The 17,660-nt window shown below is 39.2% G+C and overlaps 2 protein-coding genes across 6 annotated transcripts in view; one reads left to right on the top strand and one right to left on the bottom strand.

The window, feature by feature from the left end:
• The window catches only part of scaper (S-phase cyclin A-associated protein in the ER), an 88,974-nt gene extending 85,471 nt beyond the window's left edge, over window positions 1–3,503 (top strand). The window contains exons 28-29 of the mRNA XM_064313786.1: window positions 2,064–2,115; window positions 2,644–3,503. Coding sequence (XP_064169856.1) covers window positions 2,064–2,115; window positions 2,644–2,747 — 156 coding nt within the window. The 3' untranslated portion in view covers window positions 2,748–3,503. The remainder of the gene's footprint in view (window positions 1–2,063; window positions 2,116–2,643) is intronic.
• A 5,540-nt stretch (window positions 3,504–9,043) lies between these two features.
• On the bottom strand, window positions 9,044–15,452 carry isl2a (ISL LIM homeobox 2a). Of its 5 annotated transcripts, none has more exons than XM_064313203.1 (6): window positions 15,292–15,452; window positions 14,507–14,696; window positions 13,724–13,986; window positions 11,736–12,034; window positions 10,640–10,807; window positions 9,044–9,783 (listed from the first exon to the last, which is right to left on the bottom strand). In XM_064313203.1, exons 1-6 carry the CDS (start codon window positions 15,347–15,349, stop codon window positions 9,667–9,669), a joined length of 1,095 nt encoding a protein of 364 aa, XP_064169273.1. In that variant the 5' UTR covers window positions 15,350–15,452; the 3' UTR covers window positions 9,044–9,666. The 5 variants fall into 5 exon arrangements, with proteins under 5 accessions (XP_064169273.1, XP_064169275.1, XP_064169274.1 ...); XM_064313205.1 differs by having other exon boundaries at window positions 11,748–12,034; XM_064313204.1 differs by having other exon boundaries at window positions 11,736–12,031.
• Window positions 15,453–17,660: the final 2,208 nt, after the last annotated feature.

The following is a 17,660-nucleotide window of genomic DNA, read 5'->3' as shown; positions in this document are numbered from 1 at the left end:
CTTCATACAGGTACGGTCCGCCTGCGTGCAGATACAGTGCACCTTCATACAGGTACGGTCCGCCTGCGTGCAGATACAGTGCACCTTCATACAGGCACGGTCCGCCTGCATGCTGATACAGTGCACCTTCATACAGGTATGGTCCACCTGCGTGCTGGTACAGTGCACCTTCATACAGGTACGGTCCGCCTGCGTGCAGATACAGTGCACCTTCACACAGGTACGGTTTACCTACACAAAAATACAGTGCAGCTTCATAAAGGTATGATCAACCTTCATACATGTAAGGTTTGCCTACACAGTAGTATGAAGCACCTTCATGTAATTGCCATCCACCCTCACCACTACAGTGTGCAGGTAGGTAGCCTATATACCTTTGGATCTCTTTCATACAAGTACAGTTTACCTTCACAGGTATGGTCCATCTTTATACAGGTATGGTTTGCCATCACAGGTACCCTTCACCTTTACATATATATGATCTACATTTATACAGGTATGGTTTGCCATCACAGGTACCCTTCACCTTTACATATATATGATCTACATTTATACAGGTATGGTCCACCATCAAACAGGTAAAGTCTATTTTTAAATACAGTCCACGTACAGTATGTACACAGGTATGATCCACCTACATATATTATTGTATGATATGCCTACTGTGCACCTTCAAACAAGTGCAGTCCACACACCTGAACCTACCGCTCCTCATTCTGCCCCTCAATAACCCTGCTACACCTGTCCAAAGGCTGAGTGAAATCTTCATGTCCAGGTCTTTAGGGAGTGAAGACAGATTTGCACTTTGTATCTGTATCAGTAAATGCAGAAGGGAACGAGGTGCGGCCGTGCCACGAGAATATCTTCTGCTCAGGATTTTAAAAATTTTTTATCATTTTGTGTTCACTCCCGTTTCCCCGGGTTGGAAGGGTGGGCATTATGGATGGCTGTCTCGGACATTTCTACTAAATTTACCTGCCACTGCTTGAGCCTCCAGTAAACAGGTTTCCTCCTTCATCTTCCCTGACTGTCTCTCCTCTCGCCTGCCCTGCTACCTAGTATTTATCTTGAGATTAGTTTAACTATAAAATGGAGGGACGGTTGTCGTTTCCTTCAAACAGTGGGAAGACGTATGGTTTTCTGCTGTTTCTCTTTGCCCGATCATTTATCCGAGACCGAGTCGGGAAACAAAAGGCCTTTCTGTTGGCATCGTGCGCGTTCCGTCAGAACAAGACATCGTCGCCGGGCGTCCTTCTCTCTAAAATAACATCTAAGCAAAAAAAAGTTAGCAGAGGAGTGAAAATTGTTTCTCGCCAACCGCGGTTTAAGGAAGCTGGTTTGGCCCGTGCTCAGTCTTGAATAAGGAGTGCTCTTTGTGTCGGTTTCATGTGACAGCAGCCTGCATATCAATTAAACCCAACCTCTCCACCGCGCCTTAAGGGCTATTGACGCAGGCCTATCTTTAATCTGTGTAATTTTATATTAGCTGTGATTAAATTGTTGCCTTTACCAAACAAAGGTAAATCTGTTGCAGTGTGCCGGTTTTGAAGTGCTTAAAAGGAACGTCCGAAACAAGCCATAGGTCGAATTTGACATGGGGACCGCAAGCGCGGCAAACAAACTCGGTAGTAAAGTCTTATGTGGAGGTACTGTGCGCAAATCTGTTTGGAAGAGCCAGAAGTAAGACGGTTTCAAAAAGGGAAGGGAAAAGTCGCTCCACATCGGATGCCAGTTGTGTTCCCTGACAATTTGTTGAACACAGTTGGCAACCTCAGTGGGATGCGATCATGTAATTAGAGCACCTGATGGAGACGGTGAATGGTGTGCTGTTTCTCCGTCTAGGCAAATTTGGCGAATTTGGTTAACGGAGGGCATTTCAGCTGGTTGTACGGGGAATCAAAACGCGTACACAATGCAGAACTCCTTCTATTTAACTGAATGGGCCTAGCAGAATGCTAACAGATAGCATTTTGATCTGCACAAATGTTCATCATTTCCCAGTGCAGTGATTATGCCACGAGAAGTAATTTTACTTTATTTTTCCCCCCTTTTTTATCCTGTAGGACTTTGCTCAAAGTTCCAGCCAGACAGACAGCAAGACGTCCTCACAAGCAGGTGAGCATGAGCTCCAGCAGTGTTTCTCCATGAGTCTAACTCTCAAAACTCCCTTTCTTTTACTTCCCTGCGTTTCACAAGATTCAGTTCAAGTGACATGAAAACGATTGGCAATGAGGATGTTAAAATGAGGCCGACTTCCTTTCTTTTATCGTCAACCGGTTTTTCTGTTTTCCCCAGTTTGGAATGTCCCTGGTAATGATAGGTCTGTATCCGCTGCGTCCTGTACGTTCAACCAGTCGTTGCTTCCATTCAGTTCTGCTGTTCAGCAGCCGAGCTGTGCTCTGACTGTGCTGGGGGACTGTGCATCTGACACAGCCGGTAAACGGCAGGGGCGCAGTTGACCAGAGGAGTCGCTGTGCCACGAGGCGGGAATTCCCCGCTGAACTACAGGCCCTTCGTCCAATCGTGGCAGTGCACCGTCCTGAGAAACGATGTGGGCATTTCAGTCCATCTCCACTGTATTCTGTTGGTTCTTTTTTTGTCTTATCCCTCCCTGTCTTTCTCGTTTGGTTTTCTCTCCTGCAGAAAAAGTCCCGCTGTCTCTGGACTACCTCGAGCTGTCAAACCGTTTCCCCAGAGAGCAGTGGGACGCAGCCCTGCAGTTTTTCCTCAAGAAGCAGGCCGATTGATCCGGCTGCAGCTGCCTCACCTCTCTCACAACTGTATTATAGCGAGAGCAAATACACAAGCTCACTGCGAAACACAACAGTACGAATGACTCTTCACGTTCTGCCTGCGTCGCTAAGGCAATAGTTGGGTTTGGTGGCCCAATTTTGTTTATTACAACTGTAGTTTTTTGGTTTTTGTTTTTGTTTTTTTGTTAATGGCATTCCCCTAGCCGTTTGGTAAGGAATGTATCAGACATACAATACATTTTCCCCATTGTTGATCAGGCTGATTGAAGTTATTTGTGATTATTGAGTGTATGGATAAAGGGCTTTGAAGATGCTGATAAAAGAATGCAATTTGAAAGACTCAAAGGAAATTAGAAAAGCACTCTTAAATCAGCCAGAATGACGAGCAACTTAATGAATGCGTAATGGTTCTTGTTTATATGTTTGTTTTGTTAACCAGGGCCGTTGTGATAAGCCTGGAGGCGTTGCCTAGTTTACGGTTTTTTTTCTTTTCTTTTTTCTAACGTTGTTTTTGTACTGTTTGTCATATCTACGACCTGTGTGCGTCTGTCCTGTACATGTATTATTTTTCCGCAAGTACGAGCCATCTTGAGTTTTGTCTGACGTATATATGCTGTATATTTTCCTCTTTTTTTCCTTTCGAAAATGCCTCGTTTCAGGCCTGTTTTGTGAAGCACTGTAAGAGAACCTATAATTTATTTAATAATTTACCTATGTAACACATGTAATAAAATTATTTATTACCGCTCACGGTTGTTTTCCTTTTTAATTCAGTTGGATGGGAAGATAATATATTTAGAGAATTTAGAGATTTTCTTCACGGAAAAAGAAAGCAATTAAATTTAAGTATTCAACAAAAGAACTACAGACAGGAGGAGGCATTAAAGATCATAGCCTCTTCTCATTGTGTTTAAGATTTTGGAGGCTGGAAACCATGGCAACTCCAGAAGTGTCTTAAGGAGTCCAAAAACATCAGGATCCTCTGGGCTTCACGAGACAAATGCACTGTTTTTGCTCAGTCTTCACCTCCAGGACCCCCCAAAGCATGCACCTCAGTCACTGTACTGCTCTTTCCATGAACGTGTGAACAAACTGAAAATCAGGAACTAAGACATTTCTCATGACCTGCGCGGTTTAGACTACATTATCACCCACGCATTTAGCAGATCCATTTTTTAAGATAGTTTGTTCCTCAGTTTTCGGCTAATTTCAAGCAAGCATTGTATAATTTAACTGTTATACACATGTTGTTCTGTTCGGATTAAAGTAGACTCCTAGCACTCAAAATAATTTGTAGCCTATGGGAAGTTTGAGGTCAGAACAGGACCCGTGAGGTCAGCACAGGAAATGCATTTATTGTGGGTTAAGCCTTTTATTATTTTAATAGTGAAATTCCGAAGTGCCTCTTGTGGGCAGTACTCCATTATTCTATTTTCATTCTGCCTCGCGGGGCAGGTCGCGCTACGGTACTCTTTAGAGGCGTGGATTAGCATTGTTTATTTTTGTTCTCCTTAACGACAAGCAGAGATACTCCAAATTGATATGGATGAAAAAACAGATAAGTTTGACATTATCTGATATTAGTCAAATCCTGGGAAACCTCAGTCCGCTTGTTATTTAATTAGTGCATAGTAAATATGTATAGATTATTGCGACATTCAAATAAACTAATCGCATGTTTTCACTTTAATGCGAGTTGTTCTATAGGAAGGAATGTTATCTGAATTTAAAAAATGGATGTCCTAAGCGTTTCCGGCCCTGGGTGATTACAAATTACCGTAAAATTGGCGATGTTCGATTAGATTTATATTTTATGGGCGAGACCTAATGAAGTGTAAATATGGACGTGACATTGCCGCACCAAAATTAATTCGTTTGAATACTGCCTTAAATTAAAACGGGTTCAGAAATGTTGTGATTGTCATGAGCCACGCAATAGGCTAGGCTACATAGAAATCGTTTTGTGTCCTCTGTAAAGTGTTTTTTTTGTGTGACAGTATCTCTGTAAGAAGCGCTATACAAATAAAATTGCATTGAAAGTAAATTCCACTGCAAAATGCACAAATTGTTGGCTAAACTATTTTTTTCAATAACGATGAATAGCCTACATTGAATCGTTTATTTTGAGAAGAAAATCATTTCTATGTGCTAAACGGGTCTCGGGAGAAGGGTTAGCCTACTGAATGGCCACATTTTTACAACTTCATTGTTTTTAATTACTATTCTAAACGCGCGGTTTAAATAATTTTTTAAGACTAATGTTAGAAACTTTTTCATTTGTGTAGGCCTATCCCTTTCTGCTTTCTTTATGTGTCTTTCATAACCCTTGTTAAAATGTTGACTTTCTATTGCTGAATGATTATGGTACAAAATAAATACAACAACAGTAGCCTACAGGCTACAGCCTGCATGTTTGTCTCTTTAGAAAATACGACACGATTTTTGAATGTATACTTTGACTTAAGGTTTGCTGTGAGGATGACTGTTTTTGTTTTGGAAACAAATATTGGAAAGTTCCAGGCGTTTATTGTATAGACCGACTACAGTTTTGATAAAAATGAAATAAAATTAAATTAAATTAAATAGGCTGCATATTCAAATAGCCCATAGCCTAATATGCAGAAAAGCGGTTTAATGCGATTATTTAAAAAACACTAATGGTGTCAGAATGAACAATTGCTATTGTGTTCAGCTAAGGACATTTCTCACCTCATTTGCGCCAAACCGGAATAAGTACAGTTTTATTAATCAGTCCCGATGTGAGCGTTTTACTGATGACAGCTACACTTTCGCGACATTAGGAATTATGATTTTCACATTCAATAGGCTATATTAGTCAACGAAATTCGAAACTTAATATCATATTTTTCTGTATTCGTTGTTTGGCTCTTTTTTGGCTAGACGAAAAAGCATAAAACTATTTCCAGTTCGAAATAGAGTGTATTTATTAGTCGCTATAAAGGTAACGCATCATAATGTAACACGGTCAATAACTTTTTGTAGCCTACATTGCTGCTGCAGTAGGCCTACCCATTTCAGGTGTGTACACGCGCAATTCAGCCCTCTACCGCGTGCCAAAATAACGGAGCAATTCGATAATATTTCTAAAACACTGTTTTTGAGCGAGGTGAGTAAAAATATGTTCCGGAAGTTATTTCCGATCGACGGTAGTGTTTGTATTTACAATAAATCAAATCAAATTTGGAGATTTGAGACGCTGGATGGTTTTGAAAACCATCTACACGTATTGTCCTCTTGGGGAGACCAGGCATGTAGAACGTTGTTCAATATTTGCTAAAGAAATGAATTGCACTCGTCAACGACAAGACTTCTGAAGTTAGTTCAGTGTGCAATGTTCAATGTGTTCCGGTAATTTGCTGGCTGCGTTGACATAGCCATAGCATCATTTTTGTGGATGCTCCAAGTGATTAATGGAAAAGAAGCAGTCACTTGGTCACAGGCAATTATAATAAGCACTCACCAGATTGGTTTGTACGGTAGGCTATTTGCTTTGTAAAAGCTTACCTGGGTGTCAAGAAAGAAAAAAAAGTAGCTTTCCTCATCGATTTGGACGTTACCGCAACGGTAAATTACAAAGTTGTTTGTCCGTCAGTATTTTGCAGTCTTTTTCATAAATAAAGCACCATGTTTCCTAATCTTAGGATGTGACGTTTCACGTTACCATTGGAAATAATTCCCTGATTAGCATTAGTATGTGTAAAAAAAACCTCCATACGGGCATTATAGGGCGTTTTCATTTACTCTTACAATCATTCCGCCCCTCTGTTACAATTATACAGACTCGGTCGTATGTAACTTGTACTTGTAATTTGCTTGCTTGTACTTTGGTTTCAATTGTATTCGACTGGATTAAGTAATGAACGTAATTGAAACGAGTAATGACTACTGACATGTCAGAACTGTTTGAAGTAAAATTTCATAGTGATAGGCTAAATATTTTAAATGAGCAAAATCCTCTACTACTATTACTACTAGGCTACTACTAATACTACTACTACTACTACTACCAATAATAATAATAATAATGTATTTGTATCAATACATATTTATTTGCTGTACATTAATGGAAACATGTAAGAAAAATGGATACGTTGTCGTTTATAATTTCCTGCTTTGTTTGACACCCTTTCTGTAGCCGAACTAAAATATGCGACATAACAAATGCGCATATTTCTGTTAGTTCGCTTTTTTGCCTGCAGTTAGGCTAGTGCAGTGAATGAAAATAAATATACAGGATATCACTACTGATAGTGAATGGCTGCATTTGTACGAATGGAAGAATGAATGCATTCCTTCACGAGTTTGACAACAGCCAAATAGCCAAATAGCCTATAATGTAAATTAGACAGGTGCGTGGTTCATGATATTGATCTTCTCAGCTGTAACCCCGGGCCACCTAACTTGAGTAATTACGTGCCCTTAGTTGTTTTTCTTGAAGTTTTAATCCTTTCTTATCTTTCTTATTGTTTCCTTCACTGGGCATTCCATAAATACCCCCAAATCGACCATTATTCACACACATTTGCAATTAAAATAAACGATTAGTAAAAAATAAAGATGGACGGGTTCTTGCAGTGTTAATGGAAAATGCATGGCACATACAGAAAAAATGTATTTGTGTTTTTTTTTTACATTCGCCTTGATTTTTAGAATTGAAAAAAATGAACTTAGTGTGAGCCTTGAAGAGAACCAATAATTTGCGCGCGAGATTATTGTTAAGTAATAGACTCTGAAATGATGAACGGTCTCTTTGGTTATTTATATAATCTGCTAATTCTGCTTGCTATAGCCTATATATCAATCTACATAGCCATCAGTATGATTGACAGCCACTAACAGCGATTATTTGGCTTTACACAGGCCTGTGGGAAAAGGGAATCCTTTCATTGTTAAGTGAAACCCTGCCTTCGGTTTCCATCAGTGCCCTGGAGCGCTTGTCCAGTTTTCAGGTAGGCTAACTTATTTCCTGCTATCAAGAACCCCCATCCTGGGAGACAAATTGTCGAGGTCTGAATTCCGAAACGTCTCTCCAACTAGGCCGAGACTGGGCGCGTTGTGTCCAGCGGCGATTCCCAGTCTGGAACGAAAATAAACCCTGGACACACCAGAGTGACTCTGCAAGCCGGGGTTCCCCTTCCACGCCTCCTCCTGTGAACCAAAGAGGTGGGTTTGTTGTGGCTTCAGTCAATGTATCGTTTGCAGGTGATGCCAAGGACAGATAAGCAGTCGCCGATCCTTGCCCTGCGTCTAGACTTGTGACATAACAAGTGAAACTGGACTGATCACATCGCAAATCCACCCAAGCTGCAAGATGACCAAGCCAGTAACCTCCTCCCCCTTTCTCCGCAGCCTGTGGCCATTCTTAAAACATTCGCCAGTATGTAAAGGGTTAGTCATATTCAAACGGACGCTGACAAGTCTAATTTTGTTACGGCTTCAAGCGCTTGGCCTAATTGAAAACAGTCTCAAACAGCGAACACGCATGTAATTTTAATTAAAGGGATTACTAATATTGCCTTTGCTGCCAACATTTACCCTACCGTTTTCGCGGTCACGTTTAAACTGTATTGTTATATTAATCAAAGTTTTTGTTTGTTTGTTTGTTTTAACATAATTAGGCCACAATAAATTGAGTTTTCTGTCATTAATTTAATGATAAATTGTGGAATACTCTCATAATAGATCATATGCGACAATTCATAGGCCAACACAATTTCCCATAAATCATCGTTTAATTTAGTTACTGTCATTTCCTCTCTTCATGATTCTCTCTGCAGTTAAAATTAATTGACCTTTAGCTTTGAAATTAGTCATATTTAATTTGATATTAATGGGGATTATTCTGACTGGAGGGAGGCTTGGGGTCCTCTATTTTATTAAGTGCAAAGTAATTAACGAAAATATATGCTGCGAATGGAAATATAAAGTATTTACATCAGGGACTACTGAGTCTGGTCTTCAGCAAGATTGAAATTAGTCGAAAATGATACAGTAGGCTAATGAGCTAGAAGAAGGACTGATAGGCTTTGTTGTCAAATGGATTTGACTTTCGGGTTGCTTAATAAGTTCTGGGCATGGTGTCAAAATGAATGAACTTGGAAGTCTGGTATCCATCTCTCAACAAAGTGCACGGAGATCAACTAATAAAGCTGAGACTACGTCCAAACAATCTTGCGTGATATCTGGCACTGATTCAGAGTGATCATGAAATGTGTACATACTTTGCGCGCTGAGCTTTACAGCGTATACAAAGTTTCTCAGGCATGAAATCAGCATTTAACATCGGTTTATTAAGATCAATTATTAATCCCTGTATGAACTGTTGTTCTGACAATAAATAACAATAACTTACGTCCGTTCGAGAGGCTCAAACAATTTGTCCTCCGTCCATTACGATAAAATATTTTACAACAAGAGTCTGTTTTATATAATCTTCTGAAATCATGCGCATTAAGACAAACACGGGGGTCTCTGGACTCAATAACAAAATATGAAAAAATCACGTTGAAGAAAGACACAATGATCACCATTAATGAAAAAAATGCTCATAACGCTGAACACAGAAGAGTCTATTGCTCCTAATCAATTTCGGGAAGGTTTGTTTGTATATCCATTGCAAGTTCTTCTTTCTTGTTGGATTCACGCGGTGACGTCACTGTAGTGGCACTTTCTGGTCGCACAGGGTACTGTCGAAAGCCGAGATGCTTGGAAAATTATTTAGACAGCATCTTAGTGTGCGTCTTTCGATGGCGTTGTTCACACACTCTGCAGCTTCTCGAATTCTCTTTGAAAGAAATTCTTCCTTGGACGCTGTGTTAAGCTTGTCTGGTCTGTTCTCATGCAGGGTGTCGGGAGCATGCTTGTCCAGTGGACCATCGGTAATTGGCCTGTCTCACGTCTCGACGGGGCTCGGTACCATGCTGTTAGGAGTGTCAGGGAGCTGCGAGGATAGAGAAGTCACGTCGCTGCCAGAAGAATTACCCAGGGAGCCAGATTCCGAAAAAGATACCTAAGAGAAAATGTAGTGTCATTCCGTTTGAAAATAACCACAAACCGTAAAAATGAATTAAAACAGGCATAATTTTAGAGACGCGTTTAATCGACAGGCTGTGGACCCAGGTAAAATGAGTTGACGTATCGTTGTGTATGGAGTAGGCAATGGCGAGTGCCAGTGATTGGGCCTACAAGCATTTAATCAAATTCGGTGGGTGTATTCAAATATATGGTAAATTAGCCCGCGTAAAAGATCAATGTGTTGTGTTGAAGGGGGTTGAATGAACTACTCAACCTGCAAAGTGACTGCCATTCAAGTGTTAGCTGCTGCAACATCTACACAGTGGCAGAATTGTGTCGTAGCATGTGTGTCCAGTGACATTCAATAGGCTAAAAGTGTATTGAGTCAAGGGGGGGGGGGGGGGGGTACTGACTAGAGGCTGGAGGTCATGAGAGACCACAGTCCCATTAAGGATGGGAAGGATGCTCTTGAAAGATGGATTTTTACAGCACATATATTTTGATGGATAGCAAAAATATACACACTTTCCATTACGATAGTGGTTTACTTCTGAAATTCTAGGTTAATACTCTTTTGACCTGACAAAATGTAAAAAATTTAAACATTTTCATTTATGTCAATTATTTTAAGCTGAAGGAAGATGTGATTATACACGGCATACTTATATTTGTGTGCAAATGTGTGTGTGTGTGCGTGCATGTGTGTGTGTGTGTGTACGTGTGTGTGTGCATGTGGGTGAGAGAGGACAGAGAAAGACAGACAGCATGTGCGGTGTGAGGGGAGGGTGTGTGTGTGCGTGCGTGTTTGTGTGTGTGGAGAGGGGATGTGTGTGTATGATCTTTCCCCTTACCAACTGCTGAAAGGCTGGTTGTTCCAGGTCGCTCTGCAAGGCAAACTCGCTCAGTGCTTTCCAAGGTGGCTGATAGGTTTGCACCTCCACTGGGTTACCCTGCACTGCACTGTCGTGTCTGATAGGGCTGCCTGCTACAAGAGGTGTGCCTGTGAGTCCTTGTAGATTCTGAATGGGAAAAAAATAAGTCAGACCACTGAAGTGAAAACAACTGGAATTTTTATATTTAAAACTGTGAAAAAGATATGCAGGCAACTGCCCTGGATGTACAAATGTACAAATTTAGTTCACATTTCAAAGAAGTACCAATACAAATCTACACACTCACACACACACGCACACAAAATGTGTGCACACACACACTCACACAAAATGCATACACACACACACACACACACACACAGACTCACACTCACACACACACATACACCTTTCCTCCTGAACATGTTATGAGTTTTTTACAATATGCTCTGCCCCCCCCCACACACACACACAAAAAGATATATAGGCCTATATTTAAATAAATACTGATGTCTGATCCATTGCTTAGCCACAACATGCATTACGTATTATTGCATTGAAAATGTATTCCAGAGTGATTTATCAGATTATTCTGTCTATTTTGACCATACTAAAAGACTGAAATCTAAATCAAGAAAATCCCTTTACGTCTCATCGCCTACTTTGAAGGAGCGAATCAAACAACCACAAAGCTGGCCCCGCTTAATTTCAATAAACGTAAATGTAGCTAACGTTTATTAAAAATAAAAAAGTTAAGCATAAATGCTTTGCGGCATTTCTGAATCTCCCCCCAACTAATATAACGAAAGAGAATCCATACATATTGCATTGTTTAGGCTTAAAACAACCATCTATGCGCATTTATACCATATATATATATATATATATATATATTCATATATATATATATATATATATATTCATATTCATGTAACATTGCAGTTGTTTATTTCAATGTTTCATACACATTCAAATGAGGCCATTTAAAGCATAATAAAGTAATAAACATAATAAAGTAATAAAAAAAGTATTAAACGCGCTATATTCTCCTGAATAAAAGCGCGATACAACTTACAAAAATGCTTACAGTTTTATCACTGTGTTGCTGTTGCTGAAGTTGCTTAATGAGGATAGACTTCTTCTTGTCTTTACACCGTTTGTTTTGGAACCAAACTCGTATGACCCTCGGACTCAAACCGGTCATTTCAACTAGCTGTTCCTTCATTAGAGCATCCGGCCGTGGATTGGCGTTGTAGCAAGTCCGTAGGGTGTGGAGTTGTTTCTCATTCAGCACCGTTCGCACGCGAGTGGTCTTCTCAGATTGCTTGTGGACGTGGTTTCGATGCGGTGGCTGTCTGACTGTTACTGGATCTGCTGGAGATATAATATATCGATTTAACCTCTTGAACAGTTTTTCTCCAAATTGAAATTAAGTGCTCAACGTTAATATGAGAACATTCGTAATATTAGTTTTAAATAGCTTAGTGTTATTACAGTTTCAGCTCAATTTCAAACCACACACCACAACTGCAACTTATCACACAATGTAAATAATTGTTTAATTTGCTAAAAATAATTACCATACGTTTAGTCGTTACCGACAGTGTTGGTAATAACCTACTCCAGAAAAAAACTTAAATAATGAAATACATTAATCAATAACGGCTCCGATCAGATGAAATCGTCAATACTTAGAACAACTTATAATACTCATTATTAAACGCTGACAACAGTTGTAAACAGCCCGAGAAACTGTGTATTTTACACAGTGACCCATTAGTACAGACTAAGTCCTGCCGGCCCATACACGTATATAACACACTGGCCTATAAAGTTATGAGCGTGTGTTTTCGAAAACAACAACAACAACAATAATAATAATACGTCGGCTATTATTATTGTTATTATTATTATTATTATTATTATTATTATTATTATTATTATTATAGCCTAGAATACTAGAATATCGCATTACATTGACTTCAATTTTAAATTAATCGTTTAGGAACCACAATAAATAAACATATGAGTCGGGTTTTCAGATATTCAGCAAAAATAGTAATTATGATTTTCCAAAAAATAACAGCAAAAAAAAAAAAAAAGAAAAGAAAAAAAAGGTTCTACCATGGAACACATTCGCTTTCTTCTCCTTAGATGAAACTCTTCGTACAATTATGTTTTTAATAGAAGCCCCAGGACCATTACTTCAAGTTGTAGAGGGTTAAGGGTGTGTGTGTGTGTGTGTGTGTGTGTGTGTGTAATACGTTTCCCAAACTGTAGGCCTATCATTAACATGCGTTAATGATAATCTCAATTGAAAAGTCCGACATAAAACGTCGGTGCTGCCTTACTGCGAAACAAGCAACAGGGTCCTCTAAATTAGCTGGATTTTCCTTACAACGGAATGGGCTCTGGGACAAGTGAGACGTTCTAACCATGCAGTTATTTAAATAGCCATCCGCTACCACAGTAAACAATGCAGGGTATGTCTAAACAATTCTAATTCCCTTCAGGTAAGTCTCAAATTGTGTCCGGGTCGCAAAGGGATTGGAACTCGGGAGCGATATAAACTATAATCCGTTGTACTTTGTGTCTACATTATTTAAAGCTAGGTCCTGTCTCGATTTCATCAAACATTCAGGCCTACACAGTATACTGAATATTTACTTAAGTATTCGGTAACCCTTAATTGCAGGGGCAGACTATCCAGATAAAGTTATTAAGTTAAAGTTATCCAGTTATAAAAAAATGAAAGAAATCGCGTCCTTAAACTAGGCATACATTTAGAACACCGTGTGAGCGGTATACACTTTTATACACTGTCGTTTTTAAAATTAAAACAGACACGAAAAAGCCTGACATGGCATTCCTTAACACCAGCATGCTTTACCCGTAAATACTCTTAAAACAATTATATAAGTTGTTTCTTTGATATTATTATATTATTTTATGTATTTTGCTCCGAGTGTTAACTCCGTTGCCAGCAGTTGTCTAATGAACTGTAACTTCAGGAATAATAATAATAATAATAATAATAATAATAATAATAGAGGTTTGACTGACCTGCCATGTGAAGGGGCCTGCTAGAGTGAATATGTCCGGGGCTTAACGGACTGCCCGCGGAACCTCGCTCCATTAGTAAGCTGTGGTCGGCCCGACAGAGCAGCTCCTCCTCGCGCAGCGAGAACTCGTCGCCGGGCAGCAGCTGCCTGCTGCACACCGAGCACCTGAAGCACTCGATATGGTACACGTTGTCTCGAGCCCTCATCACCAGGTCGCTGCTGCTGAAGCCGAGGTTACATTTTGCACATTTTATCCCAAACAACCTATGAAGGAGACATATACGTGCGTTTTAGAATGTATTTTCAACAAAATGACACATATACTGACAAGCATGAAAACTAATGTGTGTTAACGTTTTCTTCATGCGTCAACTACCCTACATACATTTGTGTGTATTCAGCATGTTCTTAAAAGGGAATTTGTCAAAATACAAATTATAGAAAACTGATAAAAGATTGCAACGCTGGATGAAGCCAGTTTAATGCAATTTTAAACAAACACTAACATTTTCATTTCTGTCTCAAATATCAATAGGCTATTGCACACGCATTTTACTTTGCAGGCATAATTTCACAAGATCGTTTCAAATCGTATCGTATCAAAATCATACCGAAATACTTTCCCACCCGCTATTATTTAACTTAGTGTATAAGTAGTATTTTACACGGGCTGATACAACACAGTTTTTTTCATAATTCTTTTGCTTTTCATATCTACAGGCCTTTTTTGGCATGCAAAGCAGCAATTCTTTAAAATGGAGAAACGGAGATTAAAGACTCCTACCTTACATAATCTCTTTTGCAATATGTCTTGCCTTCCCGGACGAAGCAAGTGCACGTTTCATCCAGGTACTGACTGCATTCGGCACATTTTAGGCAGGCTGCGTGCCACTCCAAATCAGGGGAAACTCTTAGTATGTACTGGTCATGAATCTGACTTCCACAGCCTACACACATAGCGATTCCAGACTTCTCTGTGAGAAAATCAATCACATATAACTAACTGTAACTGTATATCAAAATCATCCAAATCCACTATATTATTGGACATGGTCACAGTTACTAGCAAAGTGGTATTTGCATTTATATTATAGGGATACAACACGTGTTCGAGTATGGATGTTACGCTATCACTTTATTCACAGAAAAATAACGTTTAATTTTACACGCTAGTTGTCTTAACTGCTCTAGTGCGAGGAGCCTACTAAGGTTTCTGTAAATTACAGGGTGAGGTGTTCATTATTTTGCCTGCTTTGGAAATTGTCAGTAATAGCGTTAATTACTGTCTGAGTTCTTATTTGCTTGCCTTGCATACAATAGCCTAAATGAACATATCGAATGTTTTTCAAATTCAGCAGTTCGCGCTGTTGACCGTAAGACGGGAAATGAATAGAAACTTAAAATAAAACATAAATAAAGATATACTTTTAGACATATAGGCTACTTCAAATAACGTTTCATTTAAACCAGAAAACGCCGCTCACATGCAAAATGTAAACAATAGCAGGGAAACATTAAAGTGTTTTCCTTAAAAATAATGAATTCAGATAAACACATTATTCGACTTACTTTTGGAATGATCCCCCATATCACCCAAGAAAGAAGAATTGAAAATAATATCCACCATACAGGACGGATGACGGAGAGTGCGATTGATGCAGAAATTTAGTGAAGAGCTGCCTGTCCAGGCTGTCGCAGGCTAATAACTTCGCTGTTCTCAGGGTGGCGTAAGGGGAAGAGGGAGCGATGTCCCACACGCAGCGTGACGTCACATGCAAACTTGAACCCAGACACGTCAAAAGGGGGCAATGGGGGACCCGAGCGAAGGGATTGGTCAGAAGAGAACAATGGATCAAACACATTGGCTGCAACTTTTCAAAAGGCAGGGCATCCATACACAGTGTAAGCCTCCTTCCTTTTAATCAATCACAATAAATATTTTGATAGGCAAAATGAAGAACTGCCACATAACTTCATTAAAACAGATAGGCGGAAAAACAACCCTACGGCGTTTTGAAACAGAAACACTCAGGATTAATGGCTGTTTTGTCATTGTTTCGTTTTTTTTTAATTTTGGAGAATATTTTTTTAAACGTAGGCTAATTGGCTATTTTAGGTTTATGATGTCAATGTCGTGGTTTCAACTGAAAATGTCCTCACTAGTGTTAGGCTATATGAGATTTGAGCATGCACTTTACGGTTCTGTAGGCCGGTTCACATAATACTGAATGCTTCAATAAGGCCCCTTATATCTTTTTTCAAATTTTACTCTAAGCAATTAGCCCAGCTGACAAAAATCATTGTAATGTCCCATATCAAAATGCCCATTTAGATTTTTTGCACGGTTGTGTTCGAAATGAGAGCCCTCTACTGGAAGTAAGGTGTAAGTACAGTCAGGCGGGACATGACCCCTTCAATGACATCCGATGTTAACTGATTTGCTGTAACGTATCGAATAAATCTTATTAAGCGGATGAATAAAAAGTGAAAACAAAAATAAAAATATCGAAAGTAGCCTATATCCACGAAATGCATCATCCCAGCCCAGGTGTGCGCCCGCCGTTTATCATGAACTCGAATAGCCTAAATAATGGAGTGATCTCCGTTCAAAACGGTAATATAGCCTAATATCGTGTAAACTATGTTAAAAGTGGCCCATCATGTCCATATTCTAAACGTATAATTGGCATGATTAAGGTTATTCTCAAAAAGTAATTCACTAATACGAAAACTTATTTTACATAGGCTAACATAAACTAATTGTTTGGCCTTTGTATGCTTATAATGAATAGATAGTTGCTTTTGTTTGCATTTAAAATTAATATATTTAAACAACAATTTCAGCCAAAGAGCAACCAGAAATGACGGCAGAGGTTGTTATATCCCGTAATAATATCAAGGCTACACTGATACCGTGTCCTCTTCTTGTCACACGTCCACGAATTCAATGTCCTTTCGGTACACATATTGTGGCATATAACCCTCCTTCATATTGGTAAAGTGCACCTCCATACAGGTAGGCCTACCCTAGCTTACGATCCACCAGTTTGACAAATTGTAAAGATATTGGAATTTTTAAAAAAATGTAAAGAAATGTCAAACCAAAAATGTTGCAAGAATGAAATTACGCTCCCAGTATTCTGTTTCTTGGTATAATTGAAAGGCTGTCGGTTAATAGTCAGTTCTCAATCTAGCATAAGCTATGTGAATAGACTGAAATAATAGGCTAGTAGATTGGAATCGGAGAGAGCAGTGATGTAGGCTATATCCTCAATAAATATTTATTTTCAGCCATCGCCTATACATCGACGTTTAATCGTGCCTGTCTTCTGCATTTTGGTTCTAGACTATCTGCAGCTAAAAAGGTCTTCATGAGCAGATAGCCCAACAGGTCTGTGAAATGATGTGATACATTTTAGCTGGTTCGACCTTTTTACAGTTACAATTTCTGCTTTTCACTTAGGAAACAAAAGAAAAGTTGTATCGGCGAGTTTTGTTTTATTTAGGCTATTTATTTATCTAGGCTATTTATTTATTAGAACCACTCTTTCTTGTGATTAAGTGTAATAAACGCCTTATAGCTGTCTCGTCAGTTTATATATTTGGTTAAAGAATTTATAAGTTACAGTTTCTGTAGCAAATGTTGCTGGTCTCCTATAGGCCTACAAGACAGAATTTGGGGGCGACCCTTGTGTTAACGTAAACCTCTTGTCAAAGACTGACCTTGCGTCGAACCTCACCTCTGGCATTGACCTTCGCCCGAGACACAAATAATTTAAAGTTACAATTACAATTAGTGGGGGATGTCGTTTTCAAGCAATGGCATTTGGTCAATTCTCATAACAAAGTAATTGAAACCACTCTCTGAATCCTGCAATGCTAGATGAATAACTAATGCCTTATTTGATTTTATCACCAGTAACATCACCAGGATTACT

The sequence above is a fragment of the Anguilla rostrata genome, chromosome 16 (genome assembly GCF_018555375.3).
Source record: "Anguilla rostrata isolate EN2019 chromosome 16, ASM1855537v3, whole genome shotgun sequence".
NCBI classification, from domain to species: Eukaryota; Metazoa; Chordata; class Actinopteri; order Anguilliformes; family Anguillidae; genus Anguilla; species Anguilla rostrata.
This window is presented reverse-complemented; position numbering and strand designations above follow the sequence as displayed.